This window comes from Eptatretus burgeri, chromosome 10 (assembly GCF_056783735.1).
Source record: "Eptatretus burgeri isolate ZD-2024b chromosome 10, Ebu_testis_v1, whole genome shotgun sequence".
NCBI classification, from domain to species: domain Eukaryota; kingdom Metazoa; phylum Chordata; class Myxini; order Myxiniformes; family Myxinidae; genus Eptatretus; species Eptatretus burgeri.
In genome coordinates, this window is record NC_140970.1 from 71,161,517 (window position 1) to 71,172,553 (window position 11,037).

Sequence of the window (11,037 nt, forward strand, 5' to 3'; positions counted from 1 at the left end):
AAGACAGGGATCTTTTGGTCGGAGAGTGGTTAATGCATGTAATGGTCTCTCCGGAAAGGTCGCACTTGTTGAGGAAGTGGACAAGTTTAAATGGGAATTGGAGAGGTACCTGGATGCATTGGAGGATGCACTCTTTGGCCCTCCTCTCTCCCTCCCAACATCCATATTGTGCTTTTTCATTTAATGGATTTGTATTTAGAAATAAAAGTGCAATTACACCAAGATTATGTCATTTTGTTTACATTTTCTGCATTGTTGTCATATTAACAGAGGCCTGAGAGTGTGGGGATGGAGACAGGTGCTTTGTTGGCATTAATCACAAGGAAATTGGGTACTTGTGAACTTGGTAAATCTTTCCTATTGTTTATGGTTTCCACAGCTATTCCGTGTGACCCCCAGGCCAATACACATGAATAGGCAGCACTTCCTCATTTGAATGTTCCCATTGTACGGGCAATGACATTGAACTAATGCGTTTTTAATAAGGTATTAAATGCTGCCTTAATAAGGCCAATCATTTAGTGATCTGTGGCTGATTAATTTGACATTAAAATCAGTCTCTCAACCCTTATGGTCAACTTTAGGTTGCTGACGACTTGAGATCCCTTGAAATATCCTTTATAAGGTCCTCGATATGAAAATATATTCTGATGTGCAAGCTGTCAGGTTTTCATTGATATTGCATAATACTTTTGGGAATTGTAGAGATGATAGAAAGTGTTCATACTATTGAGTGCTTTGGATTATCACAATTGCAGACTTTTGAGCTACGGTTGCCTTGTTTGTAGGATAAAATAAATGTTGTTTGTGGCTGATAATGAGTGTCGCCCTCAGGATTGGTCGTGAGTGTGCCGAGTGTCGACAGGACATTGTCCTCAGTGGACAAAATATCATGGAAGAACATTGCATCTTCCGCAGCGAGAGCGCGCACATCGGCGAGGGTACACTTATAAAACTTCATGATGTCCGAATGGAAAACGGGATTTTGCAATGTAGTTTTTCAGGTGATCTTAATCATGGTGGTTTTTCATTGTTGATGCACAGTGGTTGTGACTCTGGAACCATGTGATGGTGCCGAAACGTATGTGAATGGGAAGAAAGTGACGGATCCAATGTTCCTTCGGTCCGGTAAGCGTTGCATCGAACAATGCGGTTGTGCATTCCTGTAACTTCTCCTCACGATTCACACTTATAATGTGCATGCAGTATGTTGTGCATGCATATTTGCCTCATGGAGCCTCAGCATTTCAATCCTTATAAAATCTTCCTAATTTTTTATGGGATCCGATGAGTTTCTCATCCAAGTCTCGTCAAATTTCATCGCATCTCATGACATGCATGCTTCGGAGTTTTTGTCTTACCGCTAACCAAGCCGCCCATGTTTTCTTCACCTCTTTCTTGATTAAGGTACTCGCCTTATCCTGGGCACAAGTCACGTGTTTCGCTTCAATCATCCAGAGCAAGCACGGGCAGAGCGAGAGCGCACACCATCGGCGGAAACCCCCTGCGAACCTGTGGACTGGTCGTTTGCTCAGCGCGAATTGCTTGAGAAACAGGGCATTGACATGAAGCAAGAGATGGAAAAACGGTGCGGGCATGAAGGTCGTGATGCAAATTTGTGCTTTGAGAACCGAATCAAATTGCTTTACTTGGAAATGTTATCAAATATTTTGATTGGGATAATCATCAATCATTAAGATTACATTTTTTTTTGATTTTTCAAAGTAAATACTTTTTTTTTGTATATCTTGTCAAGGCTCGTATGAGAGCTAACACACAACGCACAGCAAGGGGGGCATGAGACAAGAGGGGCGAGAGAGGGAAGGACAAAACAGTGAGGAACAGCAACATTAGGAGATTTGTGGAAGGGAGAGGGATGGGGTGGGGAGCACGGGATATACAAGATGGACATTGCAAGGATTTTCAGGAAGGAAAACAGGGAATTTGAAGAAGGTGGGTTTGGGGTGGATTATCAGGGATAGAAAAGATCGAGGATTTGGATGGGGGACGATAAGAGGTTGGCGTGAGTGACTGTTTTGAAGGCTTGGAGGGAAGAATGGGATTGAACCGAGTGAGGGAGTTTATTCCAAAAGCGGGAAAAACAGAAGAATGAAAGAGTGAAGGTGAGCCGTGATTCGTGATTTTGGTAGTTTTACCAGAAGGGGGTTGTTGGCGGACCTGGTGGGGACAAATCACAGACAGAGCAGGAGGGGGGGTGAGACCGGAGAGGAGAGGGTAGAAGACAGAAAGACCACCGACCTGCATGCGGTGAGAGAATGAGAGGCTCAAAGACTCAGCCTCATCGTGGGAGATGCCAATGATTCGAAATGCCTTTGTTTTCAATGCATAAAGCCGAGAAAGGTGAGAGGCAGGAGCACCAGCCCAGAGGGGGAAGCAGTACTCCATCAGGCTGTGGACGAAGGCTTTGTGTCTGGTCAGGAGCTGAGGAAGGACTTTGCATGACGGAGGATTCCCAGTCGGCAACTGGCTTTGGAGGCCAGGTTTGAAATGTGGCTTTCCCAGGAAAGATCATGGCAGATAGTGAGACCCAGAAGCTTGAATAAAAGGAATTCTTCCAGAGGATTGTTGAGAAAGTAGATTGGGGGGGGGGGGGGGTTCCAAATGGTCCTTTCGGAGAGACATAGCAAGAATGTGAGATTTGTCCGGATTGAAAGACATGTTCCACGTGTTGGACCAGTTTGTGGTTTTACCCAGATCTGCAGGGAGTGAAGAAGCTGCTGCTTGCCGGTCTGAGGAATGACAGGTGGTACGGCAGAGGGTGGAGTCATCAGCAAAGAGATAAAGAGGATTTTCCAGAGAGTCGGAGAGATCATTGATGAAAACCAGAAAAAGAACAGGGCCCAAAACGCTGCCTTGAGGAACTCCAGCCTGGACAGGAAGAGGGGATGAGAGAACTCCATTTAGGGCCACACATTGGCTGTGACAGTAGTGGAAGTTTGTGAGTGGAGATGGCCTTGGAATACCATAGGAAGAGAGTTTGGTGAGCAGGGCAGGGTGCCAAACTGTGTCAAAAGCATGCAATATGTCTCAGGATGTCGCTCTCATTTCATGTCAGGCATTGAGGACCTCCATCCATTGTTGTGAGAGCAGAAGAAGCATATCCAGGGTAGCGTCACCTGATCTGAAACCAAGTTGATTACTGGAAATCAAGCCATTGGAGAAGAGGAAGGATTTAATGTCTGAAGCGATGATGGTTTTCATAACCTTGCTCATGATTGGGAGAAGGCTGATTGGTCTGTAGTTGCAGGGATCTGTTTTTGCACCTCTTTTTATGCAGGGCAGTGATGTTTGCTGATTTCCAAGCAGATGGCAAATGACCTTGAGCAAATGAGAGGGTGAATAGAAGAGAGGGAGGGGGTAAGCAAGAGTAGAGGAACAGGTTTTTAGGACATGTGGGCTGATGCCGTCTGGACCGGTTGCAGAATTTTTGATACTTTTATTGTTGTTGATACAGAATTCTTGATGCAAGCAATAAACTATAATTTTACAGTTCTGTGCATGCATTTTGCCGTTGTTCTGTGAAATGGTTCATTGTGATGGATTGTTGTTGTGGAATGTGGCGGTGTTGCATCAGAAACCAAATATGGGACTTTCTTATTCTGATCTTTTATTCGTGGTTCTCTCGTTGATTATTCCCAGGCGAGTTATATTTGGTTCTTTGCATGATGTTGTCATATTATTTCTGGCTTTATTTTCAAATTCTTATTATTGGTCGGGTGGGGATTATGTTTGTAGTCTGCAAGAGATGGAGGTGCAGTATAAAAGGGAGAAGGAAGAAGCTGACCTTCTGCTGGAGCAGCAGCGACTTGTAAGTTAATGATTGTGAACCTTATTTACTCCTTCCCTTTTTGTTGCTTTTGTTGCTTCTTTTGTTCTTATCTGTCTCTGTTTTGTTTCTCTTTCCAATTCCTGCTTTCCTGCTCCTTCTGCTTGCTGATAGATAACTTCACCTCATTCTTTATGCAACACTTGTCCTCGCTACCCTCGTCACCTCTCCCCCCCCCCTCATTCTTCATCCCTGTCCTGGTCTCACTCTCCACTTTGCATCTGCTCTTTATCTTGCTGTCCAACCAGTTATTCTTTTGCTGTTTTCATCTTTTACGAACAGTAAAATGACAGGTATAACAATGAAATATATATATATATATATATATATATATATATATATATATATATATATATATATATATATATATATATATATATATGTATATGGTGGGAATTGTTTAACTTGGGAAATGTTTTGTGATGAAAGGTTTTCCCTGGGAATTTGGCTCATTTTTGCCGAAAAAGTTCCCACCTTGAATGTTTTCTGTCAATAAGTCTAACATTTCTCAGCAACAACAGCTGGTACTGCATGGAAAAGGAAAACTTTTCACTTAACATCACTAACCCTGTTTCCAGAACACTTTTGAAATTCATCTTAGACTTCTCTTTTTCTGGCTTTGTTCTTTAAGAGTGATACCTGTTACTCAGTTATATGCTAGATTTAGATGCTTTTGCTGCTTGAGTAGTTGTGTGGTGAACTGTTTGCAGCTCACCTATGATAACGTGGCTGATTGACATTGCAGTCTTTGTGGAATGAAATAATTACCTTCTTAAGAAACATTCTACCATTTTTATTTATACGGTCTAAAGGTCATAGAGGACCGACAACACAAATTACGAACGCACATGCCGACTGTTACATGAGATAACAATGTACTTGACTTCAGACAAACAGCCACTGACCTTGGAGGAAGTGACGTCACTTCCCAGGGCACCTGGGTACCGATGAGGCCATCTTTGTGATGTCGCCTTTTTTTCTGCAATCAGCAAGGCAATAAAGGAGAAATCTCTCCCCTCTCCTCACCCCCCAACCATCCCACTCCTATGGATGCCAACCCATGGGGTTCATCCATGCTCTATAGTCTATACTCTTAATGTTCAGCATCAGAGCGAGGATACAGCATGTAATATTTTAAAGCTATCACTCGGCCAGGGTTGGGATCGAATAGCCAACCTCCCAGAATCAGAGTGGATGCTCGAACCATTACTGTATCCCATTGAATGGTTATTTTGACACGTTTTGACATGTACAGCTTCATTGCAATTTCATGCTCTCTCAGAATTATTGGAGGATATTAAAGCTTGCCACCTTTTTCTAACACCGTGCATTAACCTCTGGTAACCACTGCCTTCTTCTAACAACAAACAATAATTGGTTAATCATGACCCATGACTATATTTGAATGATGTGGTATGTCCTCACATAATTGTACACTGCCCCTTCCGAATTCCATATCCAGGCGATGCATGACGTCATCGCCAGGTGCCGAAGGAAGGAAGGGACTCAGTTTTCACTCTGTTTTCTTGTTTGTTTGGTTGTTTGTCTGGGCAATATTTGATTAATCAATTAATTGATTAATTACTTAATTATTATCGATTTATGAATTAATTATTTACTTTATTTCTCATCTGGGCGATATCTCAGGCACCGTTTGAGCAAGGAAGCTGATATTTAGACATGACAGTGAACAAGTGATTTGGCTATAAAGGGTATTTTTTGATTTATTGATTAATCAATTTATCAATTATTAACTTGTCAAAACGAAGTTTTTTGCAAGATATGTTAGTCAGCTTGTATGTTTTTTTTTGTTGTTTTTTACTTACGAAATCTAAAGATTTCGTAAGTATATTGATGCCTTCCGTTTCTGTTTGTTTGTTACTTACGAAATCTAAAGATTTCGGAAGTATATTGATGACTTCCGTTTCTGTTTGTTTGTTTGTTTGTTTATAGGCACGATAACTCGAGAACGGAAGAAGCAACCAATGTCAAATTACACCACGTGATTCAGAAGGGTGATGGCAAGTGCTGATTAGATTTTGGTCGAAATCGGTCAGATGTCAAGGTCACAGTGAGGTCAAATATCCGATTTTTGATGGTTTGGTACAGATAACTCGAGAATGGAAGAAGCTACCAATGTCAAATTACACCACGTGATTCAGGAGGGTGATGGCTAGTGCTGATTATATTTTGGTCAAAATCGGTCAAAGGTCAAGGTCACAGTGAGGTCAAACATCCAAAAAATGATAACTCGAGAACGGAAGAAGCTACCAATGTCAAATTACACCACGTGATTCAGGAAGGTGGTGGCTTGCACTGATTAGATTTTGGTCAAAATCGGTCAAAGGTCAAGGTCACGGTGAGGTCAAACATCCAAAACATTCAATTTTTGATGATTTGGTACAGAATCATCGTAGAAACTTTGAGTTTGCGTCGCTACCTTCTCGAGAGACAGCTTTTATTAGACAAGGTCAGAGGTCAAGTTGACGATTTAGTAAGTACCAGTCTATGACTGCTTGTTTGTTTGTTACTTACGAAATCTAAAGATTTCGTAAGTATATTGATGCCTTCCGTTTCTGTTTGTTTGTTTGTTTGTTTGTTTGTTCGTAGCACGATAACTTGAGAACGGAAGAAGCTACCAATGTCAAATTACACCACGTGATTCATGAGGGTGATGGCTAGTGCTGATTAGATTTTGGTCAAAATCGGTCAACGGTCAAGGTCACAATGAGGTCAAACATTCGATTTTTGATGATTTGGAACAGAATCATCTCAGAAACTTCTGGTTTGCGTCGCTACCTTCTCTAGAGACAGCTTTTATTAGACAAGGTCAGAGGTCAAGTTGACGATTTAGTAAGTACCAGTCTATGACTGCTTGTTTGTTTGTTTTTTTTGTAGGCACGATAACTCGAGAATGGAAGAAGCTACCAATGTCAAATTACACCACGTGATTCAGGATCGTGATGACTAGTGCTGATTAGATTTTGGTCAAAATCGGTCAAAGGTCAATGTCACAGTGAGGTCAAATATTCGATTTTTGATGGTTTGGTACAGATAACTCGAGAATGGAAGAAGCTACCAATGTCAAGTTACACCACGTGATTCAGGAGGGTGATGGCTAGTGCTGATTAGATTTTGGTCAAAATCGGTCGAAGGTCAAGGTCACAGTGAGGTCAAACATCCAAAAAAATGATAACTCGAGAACGGAAGAAGCTGCCAATGTCAAATTACACCACGTGATTCAGGAGGGTGATGGCTAGTGCTGCTTAGATTTTGGTCAAAATCGGTCAAAGGTCAAGGTTACAGTGAGGTCAAACATCCAAAACATTCGATTTTAGATGGTTTGGTACAGAATCATCGTAGAAACTTCTGGTTTGCATCGCTACCTTCTCTCGAGACAGCTTTTATTAGACAAGGTCAGAGGTCAAGTTGACGATTTCGTAAGTACCAGTCTATGACTGCTTGTTTTTTGTTTGTCTGTAATCACGTATAAAAAATTCTGCAGAGCACAGTTATCATTGGAAATTTTTGTAACTTCGCATATCAGAGGCCTATAGAGGTCCCTTTCAGCGCACAAAATTTTGAAGGTCAAGGTCACTTTGTCGCAAATCAGCGGAGTCGACGAAACCCTTATTTTTGAGTAATTTTGATCGGATCGTCTTCAAACTTCATGGGAATATAGTTCATCGTCTGGCGCTCAGCTGATTAATTTTTGGTGGCGATTGGCCTTGACCTTCATATGTTTTTTTTTTTGTCTGTAATCACGTATAAATCACTCTGCAGAGCACAGTTATCATTGGAAATTTTTGTAACTTCGCCTATCAGAGGCCTATAGAGGTCCCTTTCAGCGCACAAAATTTTGAAGGTCAAGGTCAAAGATCAAGGTCACTTTGTCGCAAATCAGGGGAGTCGATGAAACCCTTATTTTTTGAGTAATTTTAATCTAATCGTCTCCAAACTTTATGGGAATGTAGTATATGGTCTGGCGCTCAGCTGATTAATTTTTGGTGACGATTGGCCTTGACCTTCATGGTTAGCGCCTAAGGTCAAACATATTTGACCCCAAGGTCAAATTTTCAAGTTTTAGGAACCATATCGTGTAGTACCTCAAATTGAACACCTCGATGAGTGCTTTCTCAATCTGTCAAGCTTAAGACATTATGACGTCATTTGGTGACGTTATGAGGCAAACGCATATTTTTCATGGTTACTCTGTAGAACGATTCTCATCGGAATCTCTCGTAGGCAGATATTCCTCAAGGAGTAGCTCCTGGTGGATAGCAGCTCTGTTCACCTCAGTGTGACCTTAAAGAAGTCACACGTGGTCACCTTTTGGCAAGATACGGGTCACCCTGCGGGTGACATTGGTTTATTTATTAATTTGTTAAATCAAGAATTAATTTTCAATAAGTTACACATTCGGATGAAACAGTGGTGGTTTTGGCATGCCATGAGCCAATTGATTAAGAAATTAATTATTTTACGATTATTATTTATTTATTTTAATTATGCAATGAATCAACTAATCAATTATTGTACACCACTCCCACACAACTCTGTCTCCATGTGCTGCATAGCGGCATCACCGGGTGCCGGAGGCACCCTGAAAAGGTCGCTCGCTGGAGGATTTGTTATTTATTTATTTTGCATGGGGCGGTGTACTTTAAGTGTACCTCTGCTTGTTAAAATTTCTTTTAAAATACTCATTTCACTGAAGTGTTTATTACTAAGGAACCTGAAACGGGTATTTTTTTTGAAGTAGCTTAAATTTGTTTATATATAAGAAGGGCATCGAGCAAGCATATGATTATCCACATGAATGTTGCTTTGAGGTATTTGAAGCTGAGAGATTAAAAAGGGTATCAAAATCAAATCCTTAAAGCCAGATATCAATGTATATTTCGATTTATATTTTTTAATGAAATATAAATTCTACTTGTCAAGGATTAGTGTCACCCATTTGTCCAGAATGGTGTTTTACCTGTTTAATAATTCTTTCTTTAAAACAAAAGAGTGTGGGTCAATCACTCTTGATCTGCACAGTTTCATTTCTCTCTGGAGTGGCTAACTTATTCCAACAAAAGTTTTATCGGGACACACTGGGTTGAAGGTATTTAAATTGAAAAGTGATTTGTGCCTTTAGTCAAACCTGAAATGATTTGTACGGATAAACATTCCTGACCATCATGGTTTTCTGTAAACAGTTTTGAGCTTGCTTCTTTACCTTTTGGGAGTTTTACTCAGTGGCACCATTTCCTTTCCACTTGCATTTAGAATATTTCCTTTTCCTTTTCTTTATGATAGTGCTAGTAGCGTTCTTATTATTTGATAAATATTTAATGCGGGACTTTCAAAATGACGTGTGAACGTTAAATGAGGCCTTTTGCGCATGTGCTGTGTGTATGTTTTCAGTGACTCGGTTCTGCTCGATGGGCACTTTTAACCTGCCGTTGCTAGCATGACATCTTTAATTAAAATCCATCTTTTAAACATAATTACCAGCATTTAGATGAAAAAGTGGCAGTTTCGAAATGGTTTACCATAATCGTTCTGTTCCTGAATGCAAATCGGACTCACGAGAACCGAGGAAATACGAGAAATATCCTTGGATGAGAGGTGTTGGGTTCGTACCATTTCCTGTTAATACAAGCGAGTGGCCATAGTGGACACAGACACACACACACACACACACACACAGACGCTTCAACTTTTAGCAATAGATGCAAAAATCTTGTCGCCTCGGAACTAAACAAACAACATATTTATAACAGCACTCACAGCTCCCATAGCCCACACCTCACAACATCATTAATAGTAAATATCGTAATTTTAAATTTAACCTGTACATTCAGAAGCCCCAGATATATCTTTCCCATCAATTTTTAGAACCACACAAACCTGATACACAGTCCATTGACTGGTAGCGATCCATCAGGGGTTTGTGTAACACATGTCCCTCCACTCGGGCCTTGCACCAGTCCACATGATCGGGAGTTTGTAGTACGATCAGCTGCCCATTTGGCGAACTGAGAAAATTCTCCCAAGTCTTTTGTTGTGCAGAGGCACAGCCCTTTCTCTCAGGTACTTTTCCAAGTATTTTCAGCTTATTTTCGAAGCTTGGTGAGCCATTTCAGGTAAAAATCCTTATCTCATACACATGGAAATACTTTATTTTGTCATGACACAGCAGCTTCCTGATTATTCTGTGATTGCGCTCCGAGCATTCTGAGGTGGGTTATGTCATTTCGAAAGTCCTGTATTTTGTCATGTAAACAATTGTCGATATATAAATATTTGATTTGCTGCTATCCCTTTAGACCATGTCGTTGTGAAAAAAAATCTACTTTTTAAAAAGTTGTGTTACGTTTTGCTTATTTGTAATGCCATTATTTTGATTTGTAAAATCTCCTACTCTGAATGTTATTGCAAGTTTGCTTCAAGTCAGTTGAGATTTGCAAGTTTTTTTTTCCATATAATTTTGATTTGCATTTTTTCCACACCCCCCCCCCACCCCATTCTCCATTATTTGACTACCTTCATGCAATCTCCATGAACCACCTTTCCATTGCATACAAACGAATGAACAAAATAAACTCGAACTACACACAATTGATTCAGGATGGGGACTCAGACAGTGGTGATGATTCTGACAAGAGGTCTTGTGAGGAAAGTTGGCGCCTTATAACTTCCCTTCGTGAGAAACTGCCACCAAGTAAGTTACAGACGATAGTGCGTAAGTGTGGCCTTCCCAGCAGTGGAAAGAAACGTGAACCCCTTCGTGTCTACCAAATCCCTCAACGCCGACGACTTAGGAAGGATCCAAAGTGGGTGATCATATCTGATCTCAAAATCCAGGCAGTGAAGGAAATTTGTTACGAGGTGGCTCTCAATGATTTTCGCCACTCACGGCAAGAAATTGAAGCCATGGCAATTGTCAAAATGAAGGAATTGTGTCGCATGTACAGAAAAAAAGACCCTAATGAAAAGGACACGTGGCGAGCAGTTGCCCGGGATGTTTGGGACACTGTGGGTGTGAACGACGAAAAAGGTGAAGAAGGGGATGTGCCAGTGGTAGCCATTGCATCTACCACTGCCAGCAATGGTGCAAGTGTCTGTGAAACGAGAATTGATGACCCCAACAGTGCTATGAATCATAATCCTAAAACAGACGTTGATGATCTGCGGCACCA

The 11,037-nt window shown here is 41.0% G+C and overlaps 1 protein-coding gene across 4 annotated transcripts in view; it reads left to right on the plus strand.

Annotated features, from left to right (window-relative positions):
- KIF1B (kinesin family member 1B) overlaps positions 1 to 11,037 on the plus strand; it is a 219,248-nt gene that overhangs the window by 203,105 nt on the left and 5,106 nt on the right. For all 4 annotated transcript variants that reach the window (XM_085898897.1, XM_085898898.1, XM_085898900.1 and 1 more), the window contains 5 exons: positions 835 to 941; positions 1,045 to 1,128; positions 1,408 to 1,588; positions 3,757 to 3,829; positions 10,466 to 11,037. The exon at positions 10,466 to 11,037 is cut by the window's right edge and continues 5,106 nt beyond it. In XM_085898897.1, coding sequence (XP_085755023.1) covers positions 835 to 941; positions 1,045 to 1,128; positions 1,408 to 1,588; positions 3,757 to 3,829; positions 10,466 to 11,037 — 1,017 coding nt within the window. The remainder of the gene's footprint in view (positions 1 to 834; positions 942 to 1,044; positions 1,129 to 1,407; positions 1,589 to 3,756; positions 3,830 to 10,465) is intronic.